This window comes from Perognathus longimembris, chromosome 7 (assembly GCF_023159225.1).
Source record: "Perognathus longimembris pacificus isolate PPM17 chromosome 7, ASM2315922v1, whole genome shotgun sequence".
Lineage (NCBI taxonomy): Eukaryota > Metazoa > Chordata > Mammalia > Rodentia > Heteromyidae > Perognathus > Perognathus longimembris.
In genome coordinates, this window is record NC_063167.1 from 76,627,355 (window position 1) to 76,643,827 (window position 16,473).

General features: G+C 43.5%; 1 protein-coding gene and 1 pseudogene across 1 annotated transcript in view; both read right to left on the bottom strand.

The window, feature by feature from the left end:
- Nucleotides 1-408: 408 nt before the first annotated feature.
- Abca4 (ATP binding cassette subfamily A member 4) overlaps nt 409-16,473 on the bottom strand; it is a 126,975-nt gene continuing 110,910 nt past the window's right edge. Inside the window, exons 42-50 of the mRNA XM_048352161.1 lie at nt 12,392-12,454; nt 11,854-11,960; nt 10,228-10,369; nt 8,795-8,929; nt 7,201-7,304; nt 7,027-7,119; nt 5,162-5,411; nt 2,279-2,365; nt 409-559 (exon numbers count right to left, since the gene is read on the bottom strand). Of these exons, the coding sequence (XP_048208118.1) occupies nt 554-559; nt 2,279-2,365; nt 5,162-5,411; nt 7,027-7,119; nt 7,201-7,304; nt 8,795-8,929; nt 10,228-10,369; nt 11,854-11,960; nt 12,392-12,454 (987 nt within the window). The 3' untranslated portion in view covers nt 409-553. The remainder of the gene's footprint in view (nt 560-2,278; nt 2,366-5,161; nt 5,412-7,026; nt 7,120-7,200; nt 7,305-8,794; nt 8,930-10,227; nt 10,370-11,853; nt 11,961-12,391; nt 12,455-16,473) is intronic.
- On the bottom strand, nt 14,413-16,381 carry LOC125355561 (annotated as a pseudogene).

Here is a 16,473-nt window from a genome sequence, read left to right on the forward strand (position 1 = left end):
TGCTTGCCATACAGAGATCTGAAATGCAACATTAAGGCTAGAGTCCTCTCTCCCCTGCCAGTGTGGCAGGGATGCCCTAGGGCTAGCATGGCTATGGCAGTAATCTCTGTGGTAGCTTAGAGCAGAGACTAAGAGCTGCACACATGCTTAGAGAATGTTTGAAATCATGTCAGATGGCACACGGCAGCCCATCAAAACACAGGTAGTAGTTTATGATGAAAGTTTTATTTTATTTCTCCTTGAAAGTTACACCCACATCCACATCCCCTGCACAAAAACAAATCTACTTGATATGAGAGTGAAAGCCAGTAATGGGATTTGTACTTCTGTCTTCTAGATGAGAAGGAGATCATATTTTGGCTGGCTCAGTTTTATCATCTCCACAAGTTCCAGGTTAGCCAGTCAGTTCTGGTTTCCTTCTGAAACAACTTCCTCTTGAGTTCCCCGTGTGCTACCTCTGTGTTTGTTTTCTGTTTGCTCGGAGTCATTTATGCCAGCCAGTTGTTCAGATGACCCTGTGGGCAAAGGTTGCCCAGAGCTGCATGGGAGGAGATCAAACCTGTGGAGGAGATCAGGTGGCACTTAGCATCTTGGTCTTCCCAAGTGATGGAGTCAAGGGCTCTATCACTTTAAAAAGTGACTAAAAAGAAAGTTAAAGGCTGGGAATATGGCCTAGTGGTATAGTGCTTGCCTCATATACATGAAGTCCTGGGTTTGATTCCTCAGCACCACATATATAGAAAAAGCCAGAAGTGGCTCTGTGGCTCCAGTGGTAGAGTGCTAGCCTTGTGCAAAAAGAAGCCAGGGGCAGTGCTCAGGCCCTGAGTTCAAACCCCAGGACTGGCAAAAAAAAAAAAAATGAAGTTTGGGCTAGGGATATGGCCTAGTGGCGAGAGAGCTTGCCTTGTATACATGAGGCCCTGGGTTTGATTCCCCAGTACCACATATACAGAAAACCGCCAGAAGTGGCACTGTGGCTCAAGTGGCAGAGTGCTAGCCTTGAGCAAAAAGGAAGCTAGGGACAGTGCTCAGGCCCTGAGTCCAAGGCCCAGGACTGGCCAAAAAAAAGAAAAAAAAAAGAAGTTAAAAAAAGGGGCTGGGAATGTGACTTATTGGTAGAGTGCTTGCCTGGCATGCATGAAGCCCTGGGTTTGAATCCTCAATACCATATAAAGAGAAAAAGCCAGAAGTGGTGCTGTGGCTCAAGTGGTATTGTGCTAGCCTTGATCAAAAGAAGCTCAGGGACAGTGCCCAGACCCTGAGTTCAAGCCCCAGTACTGGCAAAAAAAAAAAAAAAAAAAAGTTAAATACCACACACACACCCCAATTGAGAATTTCCAGAAGAAAGCCAGCTCAGGGCACTATAGTTCTGTTGGGTCACAAAGGCTACAGGCCATATTTGTTTCCTTGTCTGTGAAGTGGCCAGACCAGACCATCTCTATGGTCTGAGAGATCTCCAGCTCTATGATCCAGGTGTGCAGTTGTGCCTCACACCCCTGCGTGCACAGGTGCTTACATCTTAGAGGAAAGCTACAGCCTTTGTGCTGTGTCCCAGGTCTGCTATGGGGGTTTTGGCTTAGTTTTTAGCCCAAGAAAGTTGCTACGCTCTTGCTGGCTTCAAAGCTAAGAAATCATTATTTAAGTCAGCCCAAAGTCCAGACTTTCCTTTGTCTGTTTCCTCCAGAGGTGGCTCCTAGGATGCAAGAACGTTTAACTGGAAATGCAAGATGAGAGATTCAAGCTGGAGCTGAGTATTGCAGACTCCAGATGAAATTTAGGCACTAGATTCAGGCCCCTTGATAAGTGACCACTACAGTGACCTTCTTAACTGGACAGACACTGTCTTCTGCCATTAAGTGCAGGCTGAATTCCTGAACCAATTCCAGGTGGGTATGGGAGAATGTGGAAAGGAGGGTGCAGTTGTGTGACCAGATGTAAACAATTAGGTGTATCAACAGCCAAAACATTTTCATACTCTCCCCTTCTTCACTACTTCTTAGCTCTAAACTCCAAGGTTTGGGGCATTTGTTTTGACTATAAGCAAAATACATGGAAAGATTTTTTTTCCTTCAAAATGCTTTTCCACACCATCCAAATGGTTTCTAGATTACAACAGGCCCTACATAGGTATGAGCAGTCTGTCAGGACTCAGCTGGTGGGAGTGGAACAGACACATGAGGAGTTCTAAAGAGTTGCTAGGGTCATGGCAGGTCTGTGCAGGGCTCTCTGCAGGAGCCTGGGGTCCTGAAGGCCCAGTGAGCAAGTTGGGAAGGTGTACCTTGGCTTGCTGGCTTGCTCCTGCAGCTCGAGGGTGCAAGCGGAGGTCGTATGTTTCAGTCTGCTGTTTAGCAAAGTTCACGAAGACCTAGAAACAAGAGAAGAGAGACTAAGTGAGCATTTCCAGAAACATGGCGCCTCATGCCCACCTACCCACCCACTGTGCTCCTTATTTCCACGGGTGATGCACAAATCTCCAGGGTGGTTTGCACAGAAGCACATCAGTGCCCAGACATGAATGGCTTCTCAGACTCCTGAGCCACTCTGAGGGGGTTCCTGCTGTAAGAGACAAAGGACTTTGCAGCAGATGTGTGGGTAAGAAGGCAAGGCAGTCTCAGCAGCAGCCCTCACCCTCCAGAGAAGCAGCTGCTCTTCATTCAGTGTGTGGTGTGGTCACAACACCTGCCCAAGGAGTCCAATGTGGAAGCTTAAGGATGCCAGGAAGTGCAGATGAGCAGGTAAGCAAGCTCCTTGAAGGGTAGCGATTTGCCCGTTCCCACGGCTTTATTAAACTATCTTTAAGGATAGTATTAAAAACCAACTTTGGGCTGGAAATATGGCTTAGTGGTAGAGTGCTTGGTAGCATGCATGAAGACCTAGATTTGATTCCTCAGTACCACATAAATGAAAAAAGCCGGAAGTAGTGCTGTGGTACAAGTGGCAGAGCACTTGCCTTGAGCAAAAGAAGCTCAGGGATAGTGCCCAGGCCCTAAGTTCAAGCCCCAGGACTGGCAAACAAACAAAAATCAAACAAACAAACCAACCAAAAAACCCAACCAACTTTAAGCTGAGTGTGGTAGCATGTTTCTGTTGTTCCAGTGACAAGAAAGGCTGAAATTAGGAGAACACCAGCTGTTATTCCAAATACAACAGGAAGAATAAATAGGAGGAATACAGTCCAAGCCAGTTGAGGCAAAAAGTAAAAAATAACCACAGCAAAAGAGCTGGAGGTGCAGTTCAAGTGGCAGAGCACCAGCCTCATAAAGTATAAAACTCCAAACTCAAAACCCAGCACTGCCAAAAACGAACAAAAATTAAAAGCACTAACAACAAGAACAAAGTCAATGGATGAATAAATAAGCTGGTACACACACATATATACAATGGACTATTACTCAGTTTTCAAAGGAGGGAACTTTTGACCTGAGCTACAAGGTAGAAGGTCCCTTGAGGATATTATATGAAACAAAATAAGCCAGCCATAAAAGGACAAACACTACCTGACTCCACTTATGTGAGGTACTAGTCACTTTCACAGAGGCAGGAAGTAGAATGAGCTGAATATGGTGACACACACCTGTAATACCAGTGCTCAGGCCGCTGAAGGAAGGAGGATCATGAGTTTGAGGCTAGCCTGGGCTATATCTATGCCAAGACTCTGTCTCAAGCATAATATGAAAAATAGAGTAGAATGGCAGTGGGCAGGAGGGCTGTTGGAGAAGCAAAGAACAAGAAGTTCATATTTCATGGACAGAGTTTCACCAAAGCAAGATGACAAGCATTCTAGAGATGGATGGTTGTGCAAGTGTAGGTACTTAACACCACGGAACTGTATACCAAAAACAGTTGGAAGGGTAAATTTTGCCAGGCACCGGTGCCTCACACCTGTAATCCTAACTACTCAGGAGGCTGAGATCTGGGGATTATGGTTTGAATCCAGCCTGGGAAGAAAAGTCCATGAGACTCTATCTCCAATAAACTACTTAGTAAAAGGCAAAAGTGGTGCTGTGGCTGAAGTAGTAGAGTGCTAACCTTGAGCACAAAGAGGCTTAGGGACAGCACACAGGCCCTGAGTTCAAGACCCAGGACTGGAAAAAAAAAAAGAAAAAAAATTAAATTTTATGTTACATAACTTTCGCTGTAACAGAAGTGATTACATATTAAAAACCTACAGAGAAAAGTATACATTTGACAAAACTCATTAACTCTACTAAAATAGGTGCATTTTGGAGTATGCAAATCACATATAAAAGTTGGGTGGAAAAGAAAAAGCCACACCCCCAAATAAGGAAGCGTGAGATAACGCCTGTAAGGGAAGAATGGTATAAAAACTGATGAACTTTGCCGATGACTAAAATATTAGGAGATAATTTATGAAATGCCAAATTTCACCCTACAGATTAGATGACCAGGATTATATTAAAAATTGGGCATGTGGTCTGACCATATAAAATAATATTAAGACGAGCTTCAGGAAATGGAGGCAAGGGGTTTTTCCTTCATTGCTATTTTTGTTTTCTTGTAGTCTTTTTTAAATTTATCTGTCTTTGGGAGGGCAATGGGGGTGCAGAAATGGAAGGACAAAGAGTGAACAAATGCAGCAGTGGTACTCACTAAACACTGTGGAAAATGAACTATACAAGTTGTGGGTAAGGATGGGAGGGCTGGGAAAGAGCGAGAGGGAAGGGGTGACATTGTCCAGAAAGAAATATACTCATTCAGCCTGTAATCCTAGTTACTCAGGAGTCTGAGATCTCAGGATTGTGGTTCAAAGCCAGCCTGGGCAGGAAAATCCATTCAACTCAACTCCCAAAACTATTCAGAAATGGCACTTGGTAGGGTGCTAGCCTCGAGCAAAAAGAAGCTCAGAGACAGGGCCCAGGACCTGAGTTCAAGTCTTGGGACTGATGCATAATTTAAAAAAATAAATATTACCTGACTTATGAGGCAAGCACTCTACCACAATACTAGGCTACATTCCCAACCCCCATTACCTGACTTATGTAACTGTAACCCTGCTGTATATCACCTTTATAATAATAATTAAAAATAATAAAAATTGGACATGTTGTGTCTGCCTTGTGTGTCATTTGTTCCCTGTGCTGGGTGTGTGGCCTTGTCTCTGCACAGCCTACCCTGCCCTGGTGCCCGGGTGCTGACTTGCCTGGTCCAGCGTGGTCTGCGTGACTGAGTACTCTTCGATGAGCAGACTGTCCTTGTGGGAAATGAGCAGCTGGAAGATCCTAGCCAGGGAGGACGAGGAGACCTGGTACTGCAGCATGTTGTAGTGCCTCTCCCTCTGCACGCTGCCTGGAAAGTTGCCTTGAAAAAACTGCTCCACAGGATTCAGGTCAGGAAGCAAGTCATCCTTGGGGGATTTGATTTTCATGGTGACAATGTAGCCATCTCCAAACCTGGGGGTTGCACAGGTGTGATACAGGCCTGTTAGAGAGCAGATCTAAGGCAGTTCCAAGTAAGGAGTAGACACGCATTGGGGAAAATGGAGATTAAAGGACCATACTATTGACCTTCTCTGTGTGTTTAAAACTAGGAGAAAAGAAGCTAGGTGCTGGTGGCTCACTCCTGTAATCCTAGCTATTCCTGCTGAGAGCTGAGAATCATGGTTTGAATCCAGCCTGGACAGGAAAGTCTGAGACTCTTATCTCCACTAAAACTGCCAAAAAAGCCTAAAGTGGAGTTGTGGATCAAGTGGTAGAGCACTTGCCTTGAGCAAAAATAGAAGCTCAGGGACAGTGCCCAGGCCCTGAATTCAAACCCCAGAACAGGCACCAAAACAAAACCACCACTACCACCAAAAAAGTCCTAGGAGAAAATAATCATGATGGTTGTTAGAGGAACTTGGAGACAAATTCTTAGAGGTCTTAATATCTGTGTAGAAAAGGAGGGCAGACGTATTTGCTGTACTCAAAGATGATTGAAGGCCCTGCCCATCATGAAGATCTCAAGGAACAGAGGGAAAAGAGTAGCTCCCTCCTTCCCCCAGCATGTAGGCACAACGATATTGACACAGGCTGGTGACCTCACATGCTGAGATCCTCAAGGTATCTATCTGGTCTGCAAGCTTACCACCTGCTCTAGAAATCAGGGTCAAGTGAGTACTTGCCAAATGTACCTCCTCTACCAGACCTTTCTTTCCTCATGTATATAGATGGTTTTTTGGTGCACCACTTTCCATGGGCCAGCTCTATGATCGTTTCTGGGCTCTTGTCGAGTGTGTTAAATAAATGAGTTACAGCCATATGTCACTCTTGCCCAGCTTATTATTTTATTTTTTATTTTTTTGGCCAGTCCTGGGCCTTGGACTCAGGGCCTGAGCACTGTCCCTGGCTTCTTCCCGCTCAAGGCTAGCACTCTGCCACTTGAGCCACAGCACCGCTTCTGGCCGTTTTTTGTATATGTGGTGCTGGGGAATCGAACCTAGGGCCTCGTGTATCCAAGGCAGGCACTCTTGCCACTAGGCTATATCCCCAGCCCCATTGCCCAGCTTATTATTAGGCACGTCCGAATACAATGTTATAAAAATGTCCTTTTAATTGACGGCTAGCTTTGGCCACAAACTGTATATCATAAGGAATTATTTATAATAGTTTACAATGAATGAGTAGAGAATAATCCTATTCAAGAATTTTGACACAGTTGGTTTGTCTTATAAAACACGGTCATTTGTCAAACTATCTAGAATGGCTCTCAAGCCCTTTGCTCTTGCAATCATTCCTGTGTTTGTTGTGAACACAGGAAATAGGCCAGAGGTCCTCAATCTGTTGAGCTAAGTAGGGTGATACCGAGTTAGTGGTAGTGACCTTCCATCACCCCAGCCACACTCTGCAAACATCCCAAACACAACCTTCCACCCAGAGTCTTTGTCCTGCCCTCAACCACAAATAGCCTAGTACTGAGGAGTATCAGCACAATGGTTTTGGACAACAATACCCCATTGCCTGCAGCCCCTGCCTCTGGGATGAGGGGGCCACACCCACAGAAAACAGGACAATGGTAGCCACGGCTCACTTGTACTTGAGGTGCTGAATCGTGCCCAGACACTGAAAGGTGCCCTTCACCATGATGGCCAGCCTGGTACACAGCGCCTCACATTCTTCCATGCTGTGGGGCAAGAGAGAGATGAGGTGGTAGTGGGGTTTGTGGAGACCCCACCCTCTTTCCCCTATCCTGGTGATCTCTTGCCTGTGGGAAGTGAGGACCACAGCCCTCCCTTCTCTGATGATGCTCACGATGGTGTTCCACAGCAGGCGGCGAGCCTGGGGGTCCATCCCTGTGGTGGGCTCGTCCTGGGGGCCGGGAGAGAAGGTAGGTGAGTGTCGACTTACAGTTGGCCTTTCTTGGTTACTACATCCTAGCTGTCTCCCTCCAAGCAGCAGTGGTCTTTGCAAAGGATGAGCAGGCAGACATGTCCACAGCCAACTGGTTCTGGGAGGCAAGACGGGGTATAGCAGGTGCAGGGTACAGAAACAGGAGGAGAATGGGGTGAGGGGACGTGAGGTTCCCCTCTAGACTCATTTCAGCCTGTGAACAGATTAGGGCTGATGAAGACAATGTTAGAATTACCCTTCAAAATGTGTGTGGAGGCGTGTAGGGACATTGCGAATGTGTTTGTAAGGGACCTGTGATCCAGACCCTCATAAATCTCAGACTGCAGCCTGATGCCTTCTCTCAAGAGACAGATCTGAGAATCACAGTTCAAAGCCAGACCTGGCAGGAAAGTCTGTGGGATTCTTATCCCCAATTAACTACCAAAATCTTGAAGTTGAGCTATAGCTCAAGTGGTATAGTGTGTTAGCCTTGAGTGAAAAGCTAAAGGACTTCTAGGCCCCCCCCTCCCCAGTTCATGCTCAGTACTGGCACGAACAAAACAAGAACAAAAAGACACTTCAGCCTGCTGGAGCCTAAAGGACCAGCTCTGGTGAGAGTCATGACGTGTTTGAGCCATGTCAAGGCCCCTGTCTACTTTGGATCAGCTCTGATCTCCTCAGGAAGCAGTGTTTTTAAAAATTTGTTTTTAATTTTTGTTGGTCATGGGGCTTTTACTAAGGTCCTGGGTGCTGTTCCTAAGTTATTTTTGCTCAAGGCTAGAGCACTACCACTTTGAGCCACAGTGTTACTTCTGGTTTTCTGGTGGTTCATTGGGGGTAAGATACTCATGGATTTTCCTGCCTGGGGTGGCTTTGAACTGTGATCCTCAGATCTCATCCTTCTGAGTAGATGGGATTACAGGGGTGAGCCACCAGCACCCAGATCCACAAGACTTTTATTGCCAATAAACTACTCCCAAAAAGTAGGAAGTGGAGCGATGTATGGCTCATGTGGCAGAGCTTTAGCTTTAACCAAAAGAAGCTCAGAAACAGTGCCCACACCCTGAGTTCCAGCCCAAAGACAGGCACAAAAACCAGACAAACAATCCTACCCCCCCCAAAAAAAAACCCCACCCAAGTTGCATTGTTTTAGTTTGAGGGCAGATCATGCTGAGCAAGTACCTTAAAAGTGTGAGCCACCAGCTCCTGGCTGGAAGCAGTAATTTTTTTCAGAGTGAGAACTTCCTCAGTGTGAGCTTGTGGCTCCTCAGGAGACTTTCCAGGAACTCACAGCCAGGCCTTGCTGTGACTTGTCTCTCTCACAAGTTGCTAGCAAACACCAGATTGATTTTTCCCATGGAGCAATCAAGCAAGGCAACATTTTCTAAAGCTCCTAGCCCAGAAGGTATTTCCCCAACTGATTTTCCCCAGCTGTTTGGGCTGCCGGCCCTGCAGGCTTGGGTTCTCACCAGCAGCACCAGTGGCGGGCATCCGATGAGCGCGATGGCTGTGGAGAGTTTGCGTTTATTGCCCCCACTGTACATGCCGGCCAGGCGGTCTGCATAGAGAGACAGCCCCAGGCTCTGAATACTCCAGTTCGCCACCTAGAGAAAAGAAAGAAGTCTTGGTTGTGAAGATCAACAGTGGACGTACCACACCTCTCCAGTCTAAGGCTGCTGGCTCTCACCGGGAGAGCCCAGTGCCCAGGATGACATGCACAAACTAGGCCGACTCTTGGGCTCTGGCAGATACTGCAGGGCCAGGGCATCCTCCATACATCATCACAGTGTGGCTCGGTCAGCTTGGTACCCATCAGATGCAGCCCCATCCTGGAAAATGGCTTCCAGCCTTACCTAAACAGAAGTAGCAATTTCTCACTGTCTTCTGGACTACAACTATGCATGGAAAAGGGAGAGTCCTTGAGTCTCCTTGAGAAAATGGTGGGCTCAAGACCCATTGGTTCTACTCCTCAATAGAGTCACACCTGTAGTCTTGGGCATCTAATGCATACTTACAGAGCACCTTGCTAGGAACCAGCTCTGTGCCAGGCACTAACTAGGAAGCTGTTCCATCAGCCCGTTCTTGCCTTAGTTATTTTCAGGATAGGGTCTCAGATTAAGTTCTGGCTGGCCTCGACTGCATTCCTATTTGTGTTTTAGCAGATTGCTTGGATGACAGGTATGTGCTCTGGTACCAAGCCACTGGATAGCAGGCATACACCTAACTTCTTGGGCAGTACATGGTACCCAGGAGGAATCTGTTGTGATGAATGGATGGATTCCTCCCATTTTTCATCTATAAATAAATATACTCTATAGAAAAGGCTTACCAAACTCCTCTAGTGTGTGTGTGTGTATGTGTGTGTGTGTGTGTGTGTGTGTGTGTGTGTGTGTGTGTGTGTTCTAATGGGGCTTGAACTAAGGCCTTGCTTAGCTTTTTCACTCAAGGCCAGTGCTCTACCACTTGAACCACAGCTCTACTTCTGGCTTTTTGCTGGTTTAATAGAATATAAGAGCTTCTTGGATTTGTCTCCCTGCGCTGACTTTAAACCAGCCTCCTGAGGAGTTAGAATTACAGATGTTAGTCACTGGTGTCTTGGCTCTGATTTACCAAACTTTTGATTTTTTTACTTTTTACTTTTTTTCAGTTGTGGGGCTTGAATTATGGGCCTGGGCACTGTCCCTGAGCACTTCAGCTTGAGGCTAGTACTCTGCCATTTGAGCTTCAGCACTACTTCTGGCTTTTTATGTGATTAATTGGTAAGAGTCTCATGGACTTTCCTGTCTGTGCTGGCTTTGAACTGAAATCCTCAGATCTCAGCCTCCCAAGTAGCTAGGATTACAGGTGCGAGGCACTGGCATCCAGCAAAACATTTTATATATCACAACAAAGCATCTTTTACCTTCTCAATTTCTTCTGCTGGTACACCCCGGAGCCGGGCATAAAGGTAAAGGTGTTCTCGGCCTGTGAGTAGGTCATCAATTGCATCAAACTGAGGACAGTAGCCCATACTTTGATGGACGTTGGAAATATCGGTTAAGATACTGCAAGAAGAAATGGCAGTTAAGGAATGGAGAGGCTTCTACTAGTGGGGTAAAATCCTCTGCAGTATGTGCCAGAGCCATTTAGAAATGTTTGTGATGTTTGGAAATCAAATTGGAGACCCTTTGGTTAGAGACATGAACTTCATGAGTTTTGAGCTCTGAATCCAGTCAGATCCTTCCACTGGAGCTACTCAGAGAATTCCAATCTTTTAGTCTAAAACTTGTTTCTGACTTCTAGATCATTCCTTCTGGTCATCAGATAGCTTCCCACACAAAACTTGATGACACTTGCGAAAGTTTCATGACACCTTCCCCACCTCCTCTCCATAATTCTGGTTACTAGCCAGACTCGCAGGATCAGCTGATGAGCTAGGTTTAGCCAGGACCTGGTTCCTTCCCTGCCAGTGTCTTTGTGATAGCACGGCAGGTATGGCCATGGAAGGCTAGAAGATGGGACACATTCTATCTGAACCACCAAAGTGTGCTCAGGAACCCCTTTCCCATCAGGCTTTGTGGAGGAAAGGGAGCCTCGCCCAAACAGTTGCTGGTAGATGTCAACAGTGCCTATCTCCACTTCCAAAGCAGAGCCCAGAGTTCCTCGGGTCACATCTGCAGTGTGTCAGCTTTGCTGTTCAGGAGCAGCCAGGGAAGAGATGAATGAGTGCAAGGTTGCCCTCTGTGCTGTTCCTTGGAGAACCATTCTATCTCAACACTAATACAAAGGGCGGCAGGCAGCTTCCAACAAGTGGAGGGCACAAGCTTACTGATGTGGCCAGGTAAAGCACTGGCACACAAAGGACTAGGGCAGATTAAGATTCTCCAAGGGTCCTTGCATCAGGTACTATCTAGAAATTCTACCTGGAGAAAGGACAGAAAGGGAACTTCCCCCACAGGAGTTCTGAATGTGGGACCCAAGAACTTCCCTGAAAGGGAAATTTCCTGAAACTTTGTGCAAAAACGTGAAGGGAGATTATGGGAGAATCTGGTATATTCTTACGCAAGAAGAAGGTGGAAGAGCTCACCAGAAGCCCAAAGGAGTCAATGGCACCAAAGAGATCAAGAACCACTGACTGTTTCTAGAACTTTCCAGAGATCCATGTCTACACCGCACTCTCTTAACACAGGTGAGTTCAGTTTTCCTGTGAGTTGATGCCTTATATTTTTTATTTGTTGGTTTACTTATTTTAGTTTTTTGTTTGTTTTGGGATCAGATCTCACTGTATAATCTGACCTGTCCTCAAACTCATCATTCTCCTCCTTCTGTCTCCCAAATTCTGGGAATACAGGCATAAACAGGCATCTGCTACCACACTTGGCCTGTGTCTTGTACTGTTTTTGCCCCACGGAGGCTCAATTCTCTGCACAGATCTTTGAGTCCCCCTAACTTAGGTCTGAGGGTTACTTTTCCTGTGCTGGGTCAAGGACATACATAAGCCCAGGACCTGTAAGAGACAGCTTGAGACAGGAAGGGCAGGGACACTCACCTTTTACCAGCTACTGTGGCATCACCGGAGGTCACTGTGGTGTCCCCAGTGAGCATCTTGAATGTGGTGGTCTTTCCAGCACCATTCACTCCCAGGAGACCAAAGCACTAGGAGGAAACAGAACTGTCCTCAGGCCCAGGGCTGAGCTGGCAGAGGCCTTTCAGACCTAGGCTGTCATCCAAAGGCTATTATCCATGTATGGCCATGTACACAGAACATCCAGTCTCAGCCAGCATGGGCCCTTTATACAAAGTTTGCTGGACTTGGAAAACTTAGGATGAAAAAAAAATCTGAAAAACAATCTCTTAAATACTGTTTTATATTTATGCATTGAAACCATACTAGTTGATATATATTGGGTAACACAAAAGTATTATTAAAATTAATTTTACCTAATATTACATTTTTCATGTGGCTGCTAGAAAAGTTTACATTATACCCATGGCTTACATTATATCCCCATTGCGTGATGGGAGATGAGTGGTAGCCAGTAGCTGGTTTTCAGAAGCCCTTTCTTGCTAGCTTACAGGGTACTTACTTCTCCAGGGTGGATCCCAACACACAGCCTGTCTACTGCTGGACTGGTGGACCCTGAATACACCTGCAAAATCCAGAGAGAACGGGCTAAGGACTAAGGCAGGGTTTGAGCAGGGAGAGGAAGCTGAGAGCAAAGGAATCCCCCCACACCCCCCAATCCTGTGCCTTACTCTTGCTGGGCAGGAACTCTTCCATATGAGTCTCTTACCCAATCTTTTTGCTTTCATTATTTTTTCAAGTAGAGACTCATACTTTTGCCTGGGTCAGCTTGATCCTTCTATTTAAGTCTCCCATGTGGCTAGGATGGAGGCACATGCCACCATGCCCAGCTTACTGGTTGAGATGAGGTCTTGCTAATTTTTTTTCAAGTCACAAAAGCAGTTTATTATTAACTGAGAAATTTAAGATCTGAAACATGCTTGCCACACTCAAGTGTTGGAAAATACTGAGGTTCACTTTGTAAGATGTGAGATTATAAGGAATGTCTCTAGAGGCTCATCTAGCCTTTTAAATAATCAGATTCTCTTTTTCAATGCCCACTGGCTAATTCCTGTTGAAGCTATGAATAAAATGATCAAAAGGTAGCTAAGAGATGACAATCAAAGGCTATATATAGATTTACCAATTTAGCCAGTATCCTAAAAATCATGAATTACTACAAAGTTCTATATAACATAGAAAAATTTAAAAACTGTAACTCAGTGTCTATAACAAAATAAATCATGTGAAACCTGTTACATTTTATTTGTTAAAAATGAACAGCTTCATAATAGATCTAAATGGAACTTTTCAAAAAAAAGCACCAAAAAGTACAGTGTAAAGCACCTCCTCATTAAATACAAACTTTCATTTGTGATGCACTGCATCAATGTTTTGCATACATCTTGATGCAAAAGAAATTTTAAGTGGCATCTTGTTTTTAAAAAACCTAGGAACTGAACAAAAATGACTACAACCAAATTTCAAAGAAAAGAAAATTTCCTCTAACAAAGCATATTGTTTTGTTTATATACAGTATGTTAGTACACAAGAGTTTTAATTTAGTTGTACCAAAGGCAAAAACCACTTTGAATGAAAATTAAATTACAAAAGCATGAAGAGCAAACATCTAGTATACCAATGACACTTACTTGATGCACTTAATAACGTTTGGGGAAAATTTTAAAGTTTACAAAAAATGGCATGAATAATCTCTATAATATTTTAAATAGCAGGAAAATGAGAATACCTTTATAACACATTCTCACAAACATTTTTAAAGATAGCAAACTCACGCTCAATTGTTTTTTCTTTAAAAAAAACTCACGCTCAATTGTTTTTCTTTAAAATAAGCTACCAGCAATTCCAAACCAGTCTATAATAGATCAAATGGAAGAAGTATAGATCAAATAGAAGAATTCAGACTTTCAAAAATAGTTTACAATGAGTCCTTGGTTTCTATGAAAAGCCTCATATGTAGTGAAGGAGACACTAGTGTTAATTTTCAAATTCTGTGACTGGCTTCCAAAAATTCCTTATTAAATAGAAGTACTGGCACTAAGGATCAGATTTAATTCTTTGGTATAAGCATGAAATTGTTACTGATAGCATTCTATGGCTAAAATAAATCAAGTAAACCAAGGAGTATGAGAGACCATGAAGTCTAATATACAATACAAGGTAAGCAGGAGTGATTTTTTTTTTTTATAGAAAAAGTCAATAAACACCAGAAACCTAACACCTACTTAGAGGCTTATACAAATTATAACAAACCTAAGGTCAAACTTCAAAATTACCAAACTTGTTAACTTGAACCAGGAATATTTTTCTGCACTATGGCATTTTACTATAATCTGTGTATACAATAGTCTGAGGATTTTTACCATTATCTTGGCATGTCAGACCAACTCTGATCACTAGTCCAGAGTAGGAAAAAAATCTTTCTCCTTTTAAATGTCTGAACTTTATATCATACCCCCCCCAAAATAAAGCAAATCAGAATACAAGGTTTATAACAAGGTTACAATGTTGTACTAATTTTTCAACTTTTCTTTGAGACACATACAAGTATATTTTTTAGAGCTAGAAATTGTTAATTTAGCAAGCTTAAAAGCTTACAAATTTTAACTCTGAATAAGAACAGTTTAGGACTTATGGCTATTAAGTTTACTATCAAAATATCTAAGTGACTCAGTCCACCTTAAAAATTTTTCTTATAAATACCATTTGAAGAATAATGTGTGGACACTAGACTGATACCACCACAAAACCCAGAGTCTGCCCATAACTGGGGTTTTGAAGTATTTCATCTAAATTTCTGGTCCTTCAACTTGCTATTCCCTGTCATGCTTTCTACATTTTTCAAACACCAACTTTCAGGGTTTTACACTGAAACTTACCCTCTAAAGTATCAGGTAACTGTGTAAATATGCATTTATAGTAAGGAAACATCAACATTTTAGGCTGAGACTATTAAGAGAACCACATTCCTTGTCAGAATTTCAACATGAAAGACTTAAACTTTAGGGATTTAACCTAATATTATCTGATAAATGAACCAAGTTCCAGATACTTCCATAAATCCTAAAAGCCAAAACTGAAATTCTGAAATTTTTTAATATAACTAATGAAGAAAAGGCAACTGCACTTATGTCAACACTATTCAAAGTTAAGTGACAGCAACAAAGGGGGCTATGTATATATCCAAAGACTAAGGTTGGCCATGGCCAAGAACTAAAAAATGGGCAAAAGTAATGAGATCCTAAATGCCACTATCATAAAAATAAGCAATTTCTACCATTCTGTCTTCCTTCTGCTTCATGAGGCACCAAAGAAGTCAATAGAGAATTATTCTGTCGGGGCCAACCAAGAAATCTTTAAGAATGGATAGGTATATTTCCTGTTATTCTTTCAGGGGATTATTTTATACATTAAAAAAACCTTCAAAAATAAAAGTTATTTAGCCTTCTAGATATTTTGAAGTAAAGTTTTTTTGAATTTCTGTGATGAATTCTTCAAGCAATTCAACTTCTCAAACAGTCATCACTGAAAAGTTCCTTTGACAAGGGATCTTATCCCACAGTTACAAAGCGGCTTCCTCCTTTGTTGAACGTGAGAGTGGCTCTTTGCTCCTTCAGTTTCCCAAATCGTTCATTCAAAGTCATCCCTCTCTGTTTTCCAACACTATTTATGTCAAATTGCAGGGGAACACCTTTAGAAACTTTCTTTACATCAGATTGCTCTCATTTTGTCATGAAAGAGGGAGTACGAGTTAATCGCGGTTTCTGAACTATTGGATTCTGAACTGCTCCAGGATTGTCAATGGACACTGTAAGAATTCCTCCATTTGTGGTGGAAGTATGCCATTGACGCGTTCTCTTTGCTACTTCTTCTAGCAGCTGTTCTGTGTTCACCTAGGCCTGAACCTTCAGGCCTCTTCGGAAAAGAAAAGTTGCCTGGCGAGTATCTTTCTGATGGCTTAATTTATTCCCACTCCTGGTAAAATTAGCTGGGAGGTTCGTTTTTCTGTTTAACTGGTTAGGTCTCTTGAGAACTGCAACTGGTTTCCTTAGTGCTTCATACTGTCTCAGAAGGTTTGCCTTCTTTTTTAACACAGGAAAATATTGCTCTATATTCTTATCACTGAGAGGAGGATGATTCATAGGACTAATTCTCTTTCGAATTCCAGGTGTTGTCCTAGCTGCAAGGCCAGTGACAACTCTCATAAGGATGTCTTTTTGCAGGCATTATTCTTCCTCTACGGTTCAGATTAGTTTTACCAAAACCAGAATTCTGTTGAATTCCCCACCGTAATCTCATCTTGAATTGCCGAGTACCACTTTGCTGGAGTCTTCTATTTAGTCTTGGAAAATTCTGCTTCTTTCCTTCCTTTTGGTTCAATTTGATAATATCATCCAAAGACTATTTTGTCCAGGTTTTCATTGCTGCGGGCTTTCGGTGGCGATGACTGGGTGGTCGCAGCTCCCACCAACCGGGTACCGAACCGGCTCATGGCTGTAGACGTTGCGCAGGAACGGGCAGCAGGGAAATTTTTTGTTTTTGTCTTAGGTGAATCATGATTTTCCCAATTGCCATCACCCAAGT